This window comes from Rhinolophus hipposideros (genome assembly GCF_964194185.1).
Source record: "Rhinolophus hipposideros genome assembly, chromosome: 15".
In the NCBI taxonomy this organism is placed as follows: Eukaryota; Metazoa; Chordata; class Mammalia; order Chiroptera; family Rhinolophidae; genus Rhinolophus; species Rhinolophus hipposideros.
The window spans coordinates 41,551,074-41,570,382 of record NC_138061.1 but is presented as its reverse complement, the minus strand read 5'-3'; the positions used below and the strand labels follow the sequence as shown (position 1 = coordinate 41,570,382).

The window sequence follows — 19,309 nt, the reverse complement described above, 5'->3', positions numbered from 1 at the left end:
TGAAATATACATGAAATATACATGAAATGTATATGACATATGTATGAAATGAAATATATATATATATATGAAATAATCATCCGCTACAGTTACATTTTCAAGTGCCATCCCTTTCCTCTCCTATACTTTTTCTTCCTCTTTATTAGATTCCCAGCATCTGGCTGGATAGAAATCACATACAGTTTACTTGCAGAAATTTACATGCCAAATGAAGGAATAAGAAGGGGAAAAAGTCGTTAATTTTAGGTCTATTATCAAATTTTCTATAAACCTAAATTGACCTCTAAACTGACACTAAAATGTATATTTTGGTGGGTGAATGTGTTAATTTATTTTGGTTGTTACAGTACTGGCAAGATTGAAAGTAACTGGATTATCTACTTAAGCAAAATGGTATTTTAGATAAAGAGGCTTCTGGACAAGAAACAAATTCTTAGAATGAATGTTTTGACCCAGGTCATACACATTTTAATGTTGTCATTGGTTGTTGGTTTGTTTTACAATTGTTGCAGAAATCAAGAAAGGGACCCCAGTTATCAATCCATAAATTTTACAGCTTCCTACAACTCAGAGCACCTACAGCCTCATAGACTTGTGGAAAATTTAGATATATAAAGTACATTCTCTTCTATTAATTGAAAAGTGGTTTTCTATCTATCTCAAGCCTATAAACTGATTTTTGGAAATGTTTATACATACTGTTTGAACTCCACATATCTGCTCATAATCTCTTAGATACATTGAAGCCATTTTAAATCATACCTATTGTGAAATTTTTTGACATATTGCTTTTTTACAAAATTATTAGAATTGCATTAGCCAATCTGAAGGAATATCACAGAATACCAGCAGCAAACAAGACTTCAATCAAACTCTGATATCAAGTGAACAAACCCATGGAAGGGGTGATCTCATTGAGATGGTGAGAGCTTTTCCCATAATATACTAGCAAATCTTTTCACTTGGTGAGGATATAATCTGCTCTACACCTTTCAGCTCATTCTTCTCTAAGGAAATTTGCCAGTTATTTGTTTAACTCAGGAATTCATAAAATAACTGTATTTTTATATTTATTAAATATAGTTAACAAGCATAATAGACTTATGCCACATATATATGTATATGTGTATATACATGTATATACATATATACATGTATAAGTATATATATGCATATATATATGGCATATGTTTAACTTGCAGCATTAAGGAATCTTTAATATTTTGGTCAGACAATATATGCATAGAGAGATACATTTATTTGTGAAGAAATAAAATCATTATAAGATTGTGATCTGCCCTATATATATTTTTATGTGCTTATATTAATAAAATAGGGAAGATTTACAGCCCAAATAGGATCACTTCTTTGTTCTTCACATGCCTGATATCTGGCAAAATAACCATGGCCTATTAGAAAATGATATATGGGAGAGACTCAAGACCAAGGCCCCGACCACTGAACCATGTTTTCAACAGTAAGACAGGCTATTGATTCTATGAGGTTAATAGAATTAGCTTTGGTTTCGAATTCAAGCTCCAATCACAGTTTACCAATATCAGTTTGAACAAATCACTTAATCTCTCTGTATCTCAGTTTTTCATTTGATAATTGAAAATGTTAATATATCCCCTGCTAGGATGCTTCCTATAAGAATTAAGTAAGACATATGTGCAGTTTCATAGAATATAAAGAAGTATGCAAATGAAAGATTATTGATCTTCATGCATGGCTTCAATCAGGTTAGCATTGTGCCTTTTCTTTTTTCCTCCCTCTACCTTTGCAGTTGACATAAGCAAGTGTTCTAAAGGAAAAAATTAATTTTGCACAAATGTAGTTAAGTCACTTGCTTAAATCATTTGGAATCACTATCCAATCCACTTGAGTCCCATGCTCTGGTAGCGCTTAAAAGATCATAATCTATAGGGTTAATAATATAGTTTAAAACTTAATTAGAAGGTGGACAAGGGATATCATTCAGAATACATAAATGGGATGTAAATTTTTCTCTGAATCCAAGAATAAGGACAGAAGAAAACTTGGTTGCTAGCTTATGATTTTTGAATAATATGTTAAATATTCAGAATAAAAATAACTTTATAGGTAGCACCTTTATATTTTGGTAATGAATAAACACTATTGTATATGTTCTCATTTGATATGGTAGTGTTTTAAAGCAATAAAAAACAAAAGAGAAGATTTGTACCATGCTAAAATATTCCCAGATTAGTAAAATCAAAATTTAAAATCTCTGAAAGAAAATTATAGGAATTTTAACATGGGATTTAAAAAATTTTGCTATGTGATATAGTTTGTTACAGAGTATGATAGAATGAAAGATGATCTTTAAAACATTGTAAAATTGGCTCATTAAATATCATACTGAATAATCCCACTAGCAAGTGTAAGGTTTAAATTACTTTTAGTTATAAGGCTACCCATTTGAAGGACCACATTAGCCTTTTAATTGTTTTTAGAGCATTCAGTTGAAAGGAATTTTACTTTCTTTAGTAAGTAAAGAATCATTTGAAAATGACCTTGCACAAAAGATAACTCTTGATTAAAAGCCATGGTGAAGAAGGTATCTCTCTCCAAGGTAGTAACTCATAATCCTTTTGTCTGGATGACATCTCTGTTAAACAGGCCAGAGTTTTTGTAAATAATTTATCCACAACATGTGAGAAAAGTTGGACTTTGGGACTCCATCAGACATTCTTGTTGATGCTAATAATTGGAAGATGGCTTCTACCTATTGGAGGCGTGATCACTCGGGACCAACTCTCTGAACTTCTCCTTATGTTTGTGGGGACAGCTGCTGACATATTGGAATTTACAAGTGAGACTTTGGGAGAAAAAAATGTGAGGTAAGCAGGCCCTGCAATGAAAAGACCTTCTTTTCAAGGTCAGAGCCCACACACCTGTCTCTTTGTTCTATCATTTATATTCTGCATTAATAAGGATTTTCAGTATATCATATGCCCAATGGCAGATTCATAGAATTTGTTGCTGTTCAGATACATATTAGATAGCAGCCCAGTGTGGGTATAGGTATAGGTATAGGTATAGGTATAGGTATAGGTATAGGTATTGATATAGATACAGATAGATACGGGTATAGGTATAGGTATAGGAATAGGGATAGGGATAGGTATAGATATACTTGGTATATATTAAAATACAAACAGGACATATCTGCTACAGAAAAGTGGCAAATAATATTTCCTATATGTGAGAATGGAAAAGCTCTGTATGTCTGCAGGTCCACAGGTTAGGTGGGGCCACGGTTACCTGAAAATCTTCTGGAGAAGGATGACCCCTAACTCCTCTTTCACATTCTCAAGTGTCCGGTTATCTACAATCAATCATAATTTTCTCTTCTAGAGCACCGTATAGCTATAATTCCAAGAAAGCACCCACAGAAAACTTAGTGAAATCTCTCCTTTACCCAGCTGGGAAATTTATATTCCCTGATGTGAATGAAGAATGGGGCAGAATAGGTTTTATTTTACTAAATTTTATTTTTAGTCAGTTTTGTTCAAAGTGCCCAAAGGCTTTCTGGAGTAGATGCCTATAAATTAAAACTTATTGAGTTGGTACTTTTATTTTTGCCACAAGCAAATAAACTCAGAATCCATGATCACATCTGTTTATGGAACTACTTTTTTACCATTAGGGATTTAAGTTTCAGTGCCTGAATGTACTTTCAGCTTGGGTTGTTTTGCACTATGGTATAAAAATAAATTGCAATGAGGCTGGCTTTTAATGCTACGGTTTACTTTATGCTGTGTTTCTCAAACAACACAACATAAAGCTGAGACAAATACAAAAATTTACTGAGTAAACTTAATGTCTCAATTATAGCCCAAAGTATATCTATAACCATAGGTTACCTTTACATGATCATTTCCTGTCTCACTTATATTTATTTTTCTTATACCTTATTAAGTACACATAGAATTTTAAAAGGAATCAAATCTAAGTTGATCCATTATCCTCAAAATGTTGACTTTAGTTTTGTAGCTTTAATACCTTATATTTGGTCAGTGATTTACACTGTATAACAAATTTTCAGGTACTTTAGGACACTTATAATATCATGGAGTTATAAGAAAAAGAAAAAAATCACAAACAAGCACATCAAAACAATAACTACAGGCACAGGGACACGAGATTATAAAGATGACTAACACTTATATAGAAATAAACACATACATGCTAAATATCTAGGGGAATGGGAGGCATATAGGAGAAGAAATGGGGTATTCCTTCAGGAGATATATGAATGTCACCAGACATTCATTTATCCACCAACTATTGATTCTTTAGTATGTGCAACGCAATGTGTTGGTCAGAGATTGGGGAACAAATGGTGAGCAAGTGATGAGTGGAAGGGCACAGAGTCCTATGCCAACCCAGGCAATTTCAGTTCAGCAAGTTCTTATGCCACTTACAAATTAATCTGCATGTTTCATAAATCTTTTTTTCTTCTTCTCATTTGAAACTTGTATCATGTCCTGAGAATGGAATCAAATAAACAATGCCATGGTTTTTGCTTTTAAATTTCTTTTCAGGTTTCACGGTTTCAGATGGAAGTCATTTTATTTTTAATATAACTGCATTGTGTTCTTGACCTTCTGCAGTCTCTTCTCCACTCCTGAGTGTCTCTATCATGACTCAAAGGCTCCAAAACCAAGGCCCAGAAAGAACCGAGAGTTTTTTTCTCCTTCCTAAAACTCACCTCCCAAGTTCTGATTTCATTTCAGGTTCCATCGGTATTGCAGGAATTGACACTGCAAAGCTCCGTCTTTTCAAAGACGATATTTAAAACCCTTCCACTGTGGCATAGCTTTCCCCTTTGGCCTCAAAAAGACAATCATGAAGAATAAATTTAATATACATGTAAAAGATGTTTACATGTAATAGCAGAGGGAGTTATTTCATTATAAGGTACTTAGCATTACCTATTATTACAACATTTTATTTTATTTTATTTTTTATTTTATTCCATAATTTGGGCTAATAGATTTAGGAAAAAGCCTGCAACGATGTGTACATTATAATAATATCTACCTCTTTCCTACATCCTGGCTAAAACGTCAAATCCCATTTTTTAACCTAAATCAATTTTCTTCATTATGCCTACATGAAGTTAATATGCCTTATTCTTATAAATTTACTTATAAATTTACATACTGTAAATTTTTCTAAATAGCTTGAATTTGCACAACATAAAATTCAACTATTGTAATTTTATGGTTCAATGATATTTAGAAAATTTATAGATTTGTATAACTATCACCAGAATCCAGATTCCTTGTGACTGTTTGCAGTCAATTTTCACTCCCACTACCAACCCTAGGCAACCATTGATATGCTTTCTTTTTCTAGAAATTTCATGTAAATGAAATCATAAAATATGACTCTTTTGTGTCTGGCTTTCTCATAGCATAATGTTTTGGGGGTTCATTCACGTTGCTGCATCTCTCAGTAGTTGCTCCTTTAAAATTATTGAATAGTATTCATGCATATACCACATTTAACTTATCCATTCAGTAGTTGATATACATGTGTACTGCTATTTTCTTACTAATGATATTGCTACGAACATTTACTTACAAGCCTTTGGATGGATCTGTTTTCATTTTTTTTGTAGATACCTAGAACTAGAATGAGTGGGTTTTATGTTTAGTACATGATTAACTTTTCCAGAAACTGTCATACTGTTTTCCAAAGTGGCTGTACTTTTTATAGTCCCATCAACAATGCATGAGCATTCCATTTTCTTCATATTGTCACCAACATTTTTCCCCCCAGTCTTTTTGATGATAACCATTCTAGTGAGTTCATAGTGATATCATATTGTGGTTTTAGTTTCCATTTTTCTAATGACTAATAAGTTTGTGCATTTTTCCATGTACACATATGTCCTTCTTGGTGAAGTGTCTGTTAAAATTTTTGCTCATTTTTTATTGGATTGATATTTTTACTATTGATAAGAGTTCTTTATATATTCTGGATACAAATCTTTTATTAAATACATAAATGTAAATATTTACATCCTTTTTTAAAAAATGTTGTCATTTGAAGAACATTTAAAAATTTTTTTTGTAATGGCCTATGTATCATTTTTTTTATTTTTTCTTTTATGTAGTGCTTTGGGTGACATACCTAAGAAACATTTTCCTCACCCAAATTTAGCAATATTTTCCTCTGTAATATTTTGACTTAAATTTTTGTGTAGTGTGAAGTAAGGGTCTACGTTCATGTTTTGTCTTGTTTTGTTTTTGGCATTGTCCCAATACTGTTTTTATCCCAGCTGGGATCAATTGTCTTGGCACCATTTGTTGAAAAGACTATCCTTTCCCTATTAAGTTGCCTTGGTATCTTTGTGAAAAATCAATTGACCACATATGTAACTTTTTTGTTTGTTTGGTTTTTTTCCTGGACAGTCTATTGAGTTCCATTGCTGTTGTCTATTTTTATGCCAGTACTACACTATTGTGACTACTGGCGTTTTATGGTAAATTTTGAAACTGGATACTGTAAGTCCTCTAATATTGCTCTTTTAAAAATTATTTTGGCTATTTTAGATCCTTTGTATTTCCTTTAAAGTTTTATAATCAGCATGTCAAATTTTACAAAAAAAAATACTGCTGGAGTTTTTGGTAAGAATTGTATAAAATTTAATCATGACTTTGTGAAGAAATGACATCTTAATGATATTGTCTTCCATTCAATGAACAGGAACTATCTCATCACTTATTCAAATATTCCTTAATTTCTATCAGTAATGTTTGTAGTTTTTAATGTATAGGTCTTGCACTGGTTTTCCCTTTCTAATGTAATCTAGTACTTTTCCACTAGCTCAGCCAGTGCTTAAAACCTCCCCTGCCTTTTGTTTCAGTAGAGGTGAATTCAATCTCTCTCCCCTATTGCAATAGTCTTGAATAAACTCTTCCTTGTATAATTGACACTGTCTGGTACAATTTTTCTTTGACATAGCCAAGCTGGAGGGTATATAGAAATATCCCAAGGGAAGAGTGCCTCAGACTCTCACTGTTCTTACCTAAAGCTCCACCAGTTTTTTATGAATAAATGTTACTTAATTTGTTATTTGCCTTTGGTTGATTACCAGGGATCTGAAGTGGTTGTTTTTGAAAATTTATTCAGTGTTATGTATGTTTGTTGAGGAGAGAATTTGCTAAACTTTTCATTCTGCTTCAGCCACCCCTCCAACATTTTAACAAGTCTGAATTTCAATATCTTGCCATTAAGAGTTAAGTCCTTATTTACGTCTTTGGAGATCACTCTGTGTAGTCTATTTTTTGAGCACAGATCGTTTATTAAAAAAAAAAATCTGTCCCCATAGCATTACTGTTACATCACTGTGAGTATTTTACCACACAAAGGAGAATTTTTCTATGTTTATACTTTTTTTTTTAGCTCTTTTTGTTTGGTGAAACATTTCTTCCAGGCTAGCTTAATACTTCGTTTTCTTTCTTTTTCTCTCTGTCCTTTATTTTCCCCATTCTCTGAAGAAGTTTGTTGGATGCATTTTAAAAAGCTAGATGAATTCTATTCACTGATTATCTCTATCTACAGGAATATTTATACTTCCAAAAACAAATAATTAAGCAAATCAGCAATGTATGACTTTATTTTAGTTTTCACTCAATAGATTTAGTGTACTGATGCACCAAATTCCAGTCTTTAATCCTCTTAATTTTCCAAATAGAGAGGTGACACTCACATCTATAATTATACTTCTCCAGATCTTTTTTTCTCATCATGAATAGAGTCCATTGTCTACTTACATGTTTTTCAATTGACATTTATGGAGATAGATTACAGATGAGAAAATGGAGCAAGACAATTGGGGGAGACAGTTACACAATGCAGACAATGTTGGACAAATTTACTCCAAAATTCCTTCACAAATTTTGAGTGTTTGCCATTTAAACTCAGTGATTTATTTACATTCCAACCTTTAAACTTCCTGAGTAACTTTTACTGTTTGACTTAATAATACAAATTTATCTGCTTCAAAAATTTTCTGGCCATCTTTTCCAAAGTTAGTTTTGATAAGTTTACTAATATGTTTCTCAACACACACATTCTCCCATATTTTGTGTATGCTCAGATAATACTTGCATATGCAGAAGATATATATTCATTATTATAAGATTAGAATTTGGCTTGCTTAGGGCTAGGGTTAATTTATTATTCGTCCCTATTTTGTATAATGATGAAATTAAAATACAAAGAGATTAAGAAGTATGTTTACATAATAATAGAAATGCAACTACTACTACTTGATAATATTTATCACTTTCTGTGTCCTAAGCACTGTTCTAAGGGTTTTAGTTGTGATAAGTTATTTAGTCTTTACAGTAACACTATGAGGTAGATAGTATCATTATCACCATTTTATAAGTTCAACAGTGACAGGCAAGAGAAGTAGAGAAAGTCTCAAGGTTACATGATAATAAAAAGAATAACTGGTAGTGATCTACGATAATTAGTCTGTATCATGTGCTATTCTAAGAGCTTTATATGTTTAGCATATTTAAATAACATACTTAATAAAATTATCATATAAAATCTAATAGCTATTATTATTGTCACCCTCATATTAAAGACAGGTAGACTAAAGCATATAGATGTAGATTAATTGTTCATATTCGTATAGCCAGTTAATAATCAATTTGGAATTTGAGGCCTACATATCTCTGGTGATGGTTGGAGCTAGTATTTGAACTCTGGCAACCTACTACCAGAGCTCATGCTTTACTATCATTTTCTGCTTCCTTAAAGACAAATTGCTCATGAAGTTTTGGTAGACTTACTGAACTTTGGGATTAAAAGAAACTTCAAAAGTGACCACTTATTGAAAAATATATTTTACATCTATTGCAAAATCCTCTCTAAAATTTTCTCAACAAGTTTTTGTCCAGACTTTCTTTGATAATTTTCACTAATAGAGAATATACTAACCCCAGGGGCAACTCATTCTATTTTGAGGTAATATTATTAGAAAGTACTTTCCTCTATGGTAATGAAATTTGGATTCTTACAGTTGCAACTAAAATCCTTTGAACCTGAATTGGCTCCCTGAAGCACAAGAAAATTAGTTTAATTCCTTTTCCACATGGTAGCCCTTTAAATGTATGAAATAAAGTTTTTAAGGAATCTTCTCCAGTTTTCAGTTTTTTAACTACCCCACATATAACATGTCTCTGAGTTCTCTCACCATCCTAGTCTCTCTCCTTTGGACCAAAAACTTTATAAATGTTCTTCCTAAAACATGGAGCACGACACATGATAGTTCGGATATATTCTGAACATAGTAGGATAGAGCAGGATTAAAACTTTACATTTCTTACGTGGAAATAATGTAGTATAATGGTTAAAAGGGTGAATGCTGAAATTAGCTATCTAATTTTGATTTCTGCTTCCAACACTTAAAACCACACGGCTGAACATTTCTTCAACTCTCTATGTCTTAGTTTCCAACTAGAGATAACAAGTGTATGTACTTTGTAGAGTTGGTATGAGGATTAAGTGTGATCACAAAATTAAACAGTTAGAAAACCAAATACACATAGTTCAGACACTGTCAGTAAAATTATTTAAACATTCAGGCACTTATTGAAGGTCAACTATATATCGACATTGACATTGCAAAGAGGGAAGAGTTATAGACTGGGGTCCCTAGGAATTTCCACATAGAATTCTAGACTTTATACTTCTTGGAAGTGACCTATGATTGCATTTGATTTTGGAAAATGACAAATCATGTTGCATGGTGGACTTATAATTAGATAATAGTAAGGTAAAATCTTTGAGCCTTTTTATGTCTATTGCTGTGAAATGCTATCTCTTCTATCCTATTCTAGGTCATCCAGTTACATCCTGTCAAGATCTTTTGGGATCCTGATTGTGTCTTCCAGGGTATTGGTTTCCCATCCAACCTTCATGTCATATGTACATATAAGAATCCTACCATCAATGTTGGCAACCAAGTCATAGATGAAACATGAAGTTGAACAGAATCAAAGCAGAGCCTGCAGCAACCCATTAGACAGCTCCCTTTGGGGAGTCACACAGGAATCCCCCTAACTGTAATCACACCCAGAATATTTCTTAATCTTGTTAATAAGAACAGTATGAGAAGCTTTGTCATAAGCCTTGCTTAAATCCAAGTGTCTATTAATAATTTATATGTCATTACCTGCCTAAGAATCTTAATTCTATTGAAAGAGAGAGAGAGAGAGAGAGAGAGAGAGAGAGAGAGAGAAAGAAAGAGAGAGAGAGAGAGAGAGAGAGAATAATCATAGCTGAGTGCAGTTGTTCTTAGGGAACCTATGTTGACTCTTAGTAATTACTGTCTTCTATAAGGGCTCTCAGAATCTTTTACACAATCACTTATGTAATCTAACGAGGGATTCATGGTAAATGTGCCTTTTGCAGTTTGAGATATATTTCTGTTTCATTTTGAAAGTTAGGACTTCATTTTTTTTTTCTTTTGACACCAAGCTTGTCTCCACTGTTAACTGCCAAGACATAATGACAGCTTAGAAATCTCATTTACAAATTCTCTCAGAGTTTTGAGATCTAATTTTTCAGGGCCTCACTACTGAAAGCATTTCACGGTATTCTTTACAATCACCTCATTTAGTTTGGTTTCCATGATGCTTTTCTATCCCTCTCCAATCTGAAAATCCTTCTTGACAGAGAAGTTGGCCACAAAATCTGTTATTACACCACTACCCAGAAATTGATCATTTTCTTTGTAGTTTTGCTTAAAAAAATGACTTTGATACTTTTAAAATACCATTTGTATGTTTGTAACCTTTTCTTTAGGACTTTAGTCCTCAAGGCCATTTTCCTAGGTCTATGACTTTTGTATATTTGCCAAGTACGCATCCTTCTTTTGGATAGTCAACAATTCCTTCCACAGGTATTTGGTGAATGTCTATTATTGGCCAGGCACTGCTTTAGGCACTGGGCACAGAAGTGAATGAGAGTCATACTCCCTGACTAATATCCTAGAATCTACTGTAAATCTCTGATTACTGGATTTATCTTCACACTATTTTTCCAAGTGAGGATAGCTTTCTTTTGCATGCTGACCTTTTAATTGTTGAGCATGTAGACCTTTTGAGATGAATTTTTAAAATTAGAGTCTTGGGACCATAGAACAATTTTCACTTTTTTGACTTTGAAACTTCTTGAAATAAGCCCTCTGAATTTCTAGGTCAATGTGTAACATTTTTCCTAGCATTTCTTCTCCATTATGTTTCCATGATTTTGTAAAACTAAATACAGCAAGAGGCTGTGCCATAATTCACACAGCTGTGGGCACATGTGGAAGTTGGGTTTTAAGGGTCAAATTTTGGGGGTTTATTAAAACGTCTTTTTCATTATTCAATTACAATTATGCATACATTTTTCATGGATTTCTTATATCACCAAGATATTTTGACAACTCTCAAAGAGGTTCATTAGGGAATAATCATATATGGGGGGGGAAGAAAAGATTTTTCTGCATGTGATCATAGTTTTAATTATTAATTTAAAATTTTGTCTGCATTCTAGGAATAACCTTACCCTAGTCTGTGCCATCCTTTTTGTATGGACTTGGAGCATGTTGCAGTTTCCACTTGACCTGGCGGGTAAGTATTCAGATGTTTGCTCAAAGAAATAGAATGCTACAACTCTTGATTATAAACTGTAGTGAAGCTAAAGATGTATTTGAGAAGATTATCATTTTAATCATTTTGACATCTCGATGCTAGTTCCAGTTCAGCTTTTCAGACGAAAAGTAGATTAAAACTTAGGAAAGCCACGAGCAGATCCACGTTGGTACATGGTATGCCTAAGATAGCTGAGTGGATAAGAGCACAGCTTTTTAATAGTCCCTTCATACAGTGGTTCCATCACTTAAGATTTGTAAAACCTCCTGCAAATTCGTTCACACATCTGTGGCTCGGTTCTTCATCCATGAAATGGGGATGCTAACCAGAGGAGCTAGGGCTGAGGGTCATGGTGATGACTAAATCGGATATAGTTTGTATAGTGCTTAGCACAGTTGCTGACATATAAATGTTGTCTCTTGAGGTTTCTAAGGGGTCATTTTCATGCCTTTGTCACACCCGTGGATTGAAACATTAAAGGGAGCAAAAGCAGTTTCAGGACCACATAGAAAATTAACATTTTCCTCAGTGGTGGCCTTGGAAATCCCACTGATCTCCTTTTAATAAAGACATAAACCCCTAAGACCTTGCAAGAAGTAAATTGTTTCCCAGGCATTACATACTAGTGATGCTCTAGAGCTACATGGTGTAATACGCTACCTACTAGTCACATGTGACTATTTACATTTGAATTAAAAATTAATTAACATTAAATCAAATTAAAAGTAGTGTTCCTCAGTCACTGTTGCCACATTTCAAGTGCTCAATTACCACGTATGGCTACTGTATTAGACATCACAGATATAGAACATTTTTACCATCACAGAAGGTTTTAATGGACAGCATTGATCTGGAATTATACCTCAATTTCTCGGAACACTGAAATTTTGATTTGGAAATTCTCCTGGATTTACTACTTTAAAGAAATTCTAGGATTTAATAATTAAATTTTCTTTGAGCCTGACTTCTTTTTATGGCACCCTGCCTGATGGCTTCAGGATTAGAATTAATCTTAGGGCAGAGATATTTCTTTTTTTTTCTGCATCTTTTTTGTCTCACTTTGATAGGCTCAGAGGTTTCAGAGGCCATTTTGGACCTTAGCATCTACTTTCTGAAATAAAATTGTCTACAGAATAGATGGAAAGAGTGGCTGTGGCTTTTTGGAAATTCCAAAAATTGAATTTCTGGTTAATAATTACAAACAAAACTATGTCAATAACACACACATACACACATACAACCACGCACACACGTTTTGTGATAACGTGCCCTAGAAGGTACTCAATACCCATTGATTAACTGGTGTATTATGACAAAATATTATGCACCATCACTTTAGATGTGGAATAATACTCTGAGGAGATCCTCTTTTCCTGACCTTAACTTCTTAGGAAAAGCTATTATCGGTATCTTGGTTTTCCATGCGTTCTGCTGATCCTCACCCTCCCATATCTTGTGGTTTATAGCCTTGCTAAGAAAATTTTTATTTAAGAAAGACATTTTGTAAACTTTCAGGAGTGATAATGTTATGCAGCTGTTTGTAAAACAAAGACCAAATGTTACTTCTGACTAAATCACTATTGTATTTTCCAGCAAACAGTGCAGTATGTTCACCCATATCAAAGCAGCTCCATAATATTTGCAAGCTTCAGTAGACAAGGCATTCTTTGTTTGAAAATGCCAAATGGAAGGCTTCATTATTATAAAAGGATTATTTTCCGCCCTTGACCCTGAATTAAATTTACATTTTAGGAATTAAAATTAAAAAGTTCATTTGTTGATTGGACCTCCTTTTCTTCAACTGGAGAGTTAGTAATTATATCCAGTTCTTGTAAACTGTGAAACAAAACCATAAGGAATTAGACAAAATAAAATAACAATGGCGTTTTGGGGGGGCTTTTTTGATCACCACCATAAGAAAAATATGTTTAATGTGAATTAAGTTTGAATTTGAATATAAGAGCTTCAATTTTCACAACATAATTTACACATAGAATCAAGTGAGTCAACCAGTAAATAGGTCGATCTCAAAGAGAGAAGCCCGAAGGATCTGGGTCATGTATTCTCTATTCCATCTGCAAACTTAGCAGTCAGGAAAGTCATTTATTATCCTATGGCAAAGATAGAGTGAAAAGGAGAGAGGAGCCAGGGGTGTTATTCTAATGGAAACAAAAAGAGTCAGTGAATAGGGGCTCCTCTTCTCACAAATATCACTGTCATCCCAGTTTTCAGGGAAGGAAACTGAGGCCCAGGCAGGTCAAGGAACTTGGCCAGCATCTCCCTGCTAGACAGTGAGGAAGCCGGAGAGGCAGCCATAACCCTGACCTGAGGCCTAGATAGCCTGGCTGTACTACCTCCTTACACTGCAGACCTCAACAACAGACAAGGTGGTTTCTTCTCTTCTTTATTCTCTCCAGCCTTCTTAACTGTGCGGACCTCAGTGTGAGGACTAGAAGGTGGTCTGAATTTTTCACATGGATAGAAACTAGAGGACTGACTTCATTTGGTGTGTTTTACTGGAAATACAACCAATTGTCAGTTTGGATAATAAAATGACCAAGGATATTAAATAGCAGGGTGGTATTACCTGTTCCACCAGAACAAAATGCTAGAATCACTCTCAATTGTGAACCAATATAGTACCCATTGCTGATAACTTGTTCCCATTTCATTCTGTCTTCCTTTTTGACATTTCAGAGAGATAACCGTAATCAGTCTGTCTTATATTTGCAGTACAGCAGGCGGCATGCCCGGCGTCTGTGACAGCGAGGGGATTCAGAAGCCTATTCTTTTGCCAATACAGTGCCGATCTATGGAACATTGGAATTAGTGTCTTCATACAGGACGGCCCTTTCCTTGTCCTGCGCCTCATACTGATGACCTATTTCAAAGTGATCAACCAGATGCTGGTGTTCTTTGCTGTGAAGAATTTCCTTGTGGTTGTGTTACACCTCTACCGCTTTGTTGTGTTGGCGATGGATGTCCGTGCCTCCTTGCGAAGTCAGCCAGAAGTCCTGAGAGGAGGGCACAGCTCTCTAGCTGAACCAGCTGTGAGTGGGGTGTCACCCGAGGCCTGGGAGAGTGGTTCTAAGGAGGGCTTGGCTATACCTTTGCGGGCCTCGCCAGTCACCTCTGATGACTCTTACCCCACACCATAGTTATTTATTGACAACAGCATGCAACATTTTATTTTCTAGTTCTTACAAACAGAATCTCCCTCTCTCTCTCTCTCTCTCTCTTTTTAAAGCATTGGCATATAATAATTTGCAAAAGAACAACATAAAAAGTGATCTTAAACCTGTCAAAATATATAAATGGAGTCCCTCTAAAATGGAGCCGGAGATGCCATGCCAGAGGAACTGCCTTGCATGTCTTATGCCTCAGATCTTGGAAAATGAAAACAGGGCAAAATAACCTTTGGACTGGGCCTAAAGCAGCCTGTATCCCAAAGAACTGTTCTCAAGGATAACAAGGAAGCAGATGTTATGACTTTATGGCTACCGGACTGAAAATTAAAAACACTGTTTAGAATTTGCGTCACTGAGTTATGTTATCTGCAGCAATAGAAATGCCTTCGTTCTATTGATGTAATTGTTCTCCTTCCCTTTCTCATAAATGCCCTATGCCTTTGTCTCCTAATCAGAGCACTACTTGGGCTTCCACCTAAATCAGGACATTCCAAATAGCTATTCTTATTGATCTCAAATAAATGCATGTTGCCTCTCACTTTGAAAGGCCTTTTATTTTTAGGTTATCAAATCAAAGCTGAGAAATTTTCTTTTTTTTTTTAACTGAATGGAAAGAACTTTGATTAGTGGCTGTTGCTACAACTTCTGTGTGAAGGTATCAAATGCAACAGTTGTTCAACGACTAAGTGATTTGTTTGTCTTGAACTGTCTGAAAAGCCATGGACAGGCTTTTCAGACAATGCAATGACATGCCCTCCAGAGATTTAGTGCAGATACAGCTGTTACCTGAAAACAGAGACGCTTTGAACTTTGGCTCCATTGTCAGTCTATTTCATCTGATCTTTTCTGCAATGTCCCTCTCACATAAAATAATGTACATTCAGTAAAAGCAGGATGAATAAAGGGAAATGTACCTTTAAAATTACCTCACTGTGGATTACAAGCAGTGACACTCACTGCCTAGTTTCCATAGCGTTGAGAGCTCTCTTCATTGCTTCACAGACGTTCCCAGGAAAATCATTTTTCTGGGCTGGTGTGGTATTCTGTCATGGCGAATATGCTCTTACAGAAATTTTACTGCTTTTGGCTTGAGCATTGCAAAATTCACAGCAAGCCATTTCAGTTACAGATCTACTGGTTTCAAGGCAGGAAATACTGGTAATACAAACAAAGTCCCAATTTCCACTCTGAACGTGATTTGCGGCATTTGTCAGTATTTTTCTTAACTCCACCGTTCTGTATATTGCCAAGGCGAAGTATGTGGGTTGAAGCAAACAAGCCCTGAAGCAGTCAATCACAGTGTTTCAGACCCTTTAAGTGTTACCATAGTTTCCGGTGTGTGCTGGCAGTCACTGTAGCTGCTCTGAACGCCCATACTATAGACGGTCTCAGGGAAGATATCGGTGAGGGACGCTTGCATCAGTTCCCTACACACAGCTACGTAACTGCCCTTGATTAGTGACCGGGGTTAGAATATGGCACAACATTGTGGAAACCAGGAAATTTACTTTTCTTCCCTGTAGCAAGAGTTCATGTCCTCAGTATTGAAATGTCATACTTTTCTTTTATACACCACTGTGTTTTCCAGATGGAGGTGACTCAGAACCTTTAAAATGACTTTTTGCTTTTAAAGATATAGTGTGAAAATGTACCTGGCTCTATCACAGTATTTATATGAGGCAAACAGTCCAAAACTATTCTTTCTGGGCTCAGAGCACAGTTACCCCCTGTTATTATGCTCAGGAACTCAAAGGGACATTAAAGATAAGGCAGGGTATGACCTTAAATTGGGTGTGACTTATTGACAACTAATTGGAAAAATTTTATCTATAAATCTGTGTGACATGATATCTGTTCAAAATATTTGAACAGGTTCATAGGTAAATTCTGTTTTTATACAGATAAATTAATAATTTCCAAGTAATGGCTTCTTCAGTGTCTGATATCATGTGTTTCCATTTCTTTTCTTCCTTGTGTTTCTAATTTTTAACAATATGATAACTGTAAAATTACGCATCGAACTGATGGAATACATTTACTATTTTCCATAATTATTTTATGAAAGACCAGAAAATTATATTTATATAGAGTAAAAAACTTGACAACTTCTAAGGGCATGTGCATGTTATTTAAAACGCTTAGCAATTGAATGCGAAATAATAACTGCTATGTATAAAAAAAACACAACAACACAAAAATGCCTCAGCAAACTATGTTTTTATGTTGACTGTTTTATGGTGAATGTTTTCCTCCACAACATGTATGTGATACTTATTACTGCAGATTTGCTCATGGCATACTTTTCATGTTTCATTTTTTTTCTTCCAGCAAAACAAACAGTGGGCCTCTAAAAATAGATACGTACAAAGTAGTATGGCTGTTGCAAGGATATTTTTAAATGCTTTTAAAATCTGAGACTTGTCTTGGCTTTGAATGAGTTTCTAGTGTTTATGTAAAGTATTCTGTAATTAGTACTCCTCCGAAGGATAGAAAGTCTAGAGTCTAGCTTCACTTAGAGTGCTAGGAAGGCAAAGAGTGCCCAGGACCATCTCAGCAATTAATGGTGGCAAAAATAGGCACACTGCAATGTTTTCCAGGAAAATCAGCTAAGGGCAGCATTTGTTAACCTAATTGCCAGTATTCCCACTCTTCTGGACTTACTGTTTTTATTGTGGGAAGAAAAATCTATATTCATTTAGCTTTTAAAAATAAAACCTAAGTCCAGGTTGTATCCCTAGAAATCTGATGAAAAGTTAAAAATTTATTCAGTTATTGTATGTTTTTATTGTAGATTGCTCAACATTGCAATGTATGAAAACATCCAAGTGTTTGCTATAAATTGGCTAGAACAGAAGTTACCCTCCATATGTTGACATCTTGGGACTTGTTTCTATTTTATCTGTAATAAGATAACTGACTCAGATCACCTGCGTAATGTGATGCTGACCATACATCTGGACCAACCCTTCAGACACACGCCCAAACCCAACCACTGAAGAAAGTGGCTTATTTGTTATTTTGTTTTTTAATTGCTTGATTAAAACTCAATCAAACATCCTTCATATAAACATATCATTTCACTTGTGGGAAAACACAGTTTTAATGGTGCTGTATAAAAACATACCTCATAACCATCTTGCACGTTTTCTTTTCCCTTACTAGATGAGTCTCAGAGGACATGACTTGATATGGCAAGATTAGTAAACTATCTTTCTCTTGGATTGTTTTGCCAATTTTTACGTGAACTGGAACAGATACTATATGAAAATAAAAATATGCATTGGCAATATTACTCTTACTAATCTTCCATAATCTTACTAATCTTCCATAATGACGATTGTTACACAAATTTATCAGTTGGCTCTGTTGTAGTTCCAACAGTATGTATCAGTTCTTCAGGACTTATAAGACCAGAAAGATATGGCTGAGAAATATCAGAATCCACTATTAGAATGTTAATTATTAACTTGTACTTTAATAGAAACTTTTTAAAGCCTTAGGAAGGCATGCGGGTAGGTGCTTTAGGTTTCAGAGTTACCCATTGACTCTTATTATCTTTGACATTTAATTTCAATGACTATTAATCAACACTCCTGTTAAAAGGGAGAAAGAATTTCAAGAGGCCAAGTCTCTGTCCACCTTCACTCTACTCTAGTGCCAGGAAAGTGAGCTGCTGAAATATTGCAGAGCCTCAGAGATGTAAGTGAAAAAAAACAAACAATCTTGAATTGTAAGAAGAGTCTCTGGGGTTAAACAAGGCAGCTGGAGGATGTTTATAGCTCGGAGGCTTTAAACAACTTTTCATATGATAGGAGTAACTCTAAACAATGTTTGAATAATCAACTGCTAAAGCCTTATATTTTACGGGTATCCATCCTCTGAATCTTTCTTCCTAGAATATTTTATAAGAATATTTTCTCTGAATTATTCATATTTATACTATTTTCTTCTGAATGACCTTTGTATTTCATTATATAGACATTAAACAGTTTGTTTACACTTTATCTTAATGTCCATTTTTTTGCTTGAATTTCTTGTCTTTGTTCTATACTGTAATTCAGTTTTTGTTTTTAAGCTATGGTTTAAAATAAAACTGATCCACTTAGAGTATGACTAAAGTGGCATTTCAAACTAGTGAGGAAAGACTGACCAATATTATAAATGATGTTGGGAAATTTTGCAAACCATCTGGAAAAAATAAAGTTAGATTTTTATCTCACGCAATATGTAGAAATAAATTCCAGATGGATTAAACATCTAAATGCAAAACTGAAAACTATAAAATATTAGAAGAAAATATGGAATGTGTCTTTAGCATTTGCGGAATGGGAAAGAAAGATCTTTCAAAGCAAGACATGACTCTCAGAAGCTACGAAAGAAAAGATTGACAGCTTTTCCTATGTGAAGATTTAAAGTTTCTGAATG

The 19,309-nt window shown here is 34.4% G+C and overlaps 1 protein-coding gene across 2 annotated transcripts in view; it reads left to right on the top strand.

Moving 5' to 3' along the window:
• Window positions 1-18,883, top strand: part of TMEM26 (transmembrane protein 26) — a 37,540-nt gene extending 18,657 nt beyond the window's left edge. Inside the window, exons 3-6 of one of the 2 annotated variants that reach the window (XM_081073888.1) lie at window positions 809-922; window positions 2,644-2,864; window positions 11,599-11,675; window positions 14,430-18,883. In XM_081073888.1, coding sequence (XP_080930014.1) covers window positions 809-922; window positions 2,644-2,864; window positions 11,599-11,675; window positions 14,430-14,854 — 837 coding nt within the window. In that variant the 3' untranslated portion in view covers window positions 14,855-18,883. Of the gene's footprint in view, window positions 1-808; window positions 923-2,643; window positions 2,865-11,598; window positions 11,676-14,411 lie in introns of both variants that reach the window. The other variant, XM_081073887.1, reaches the window with a different exon arrangement.
• The last annotated feature ends 426 nt before the right edge of the window (window positions 18,884-19,309 follow it).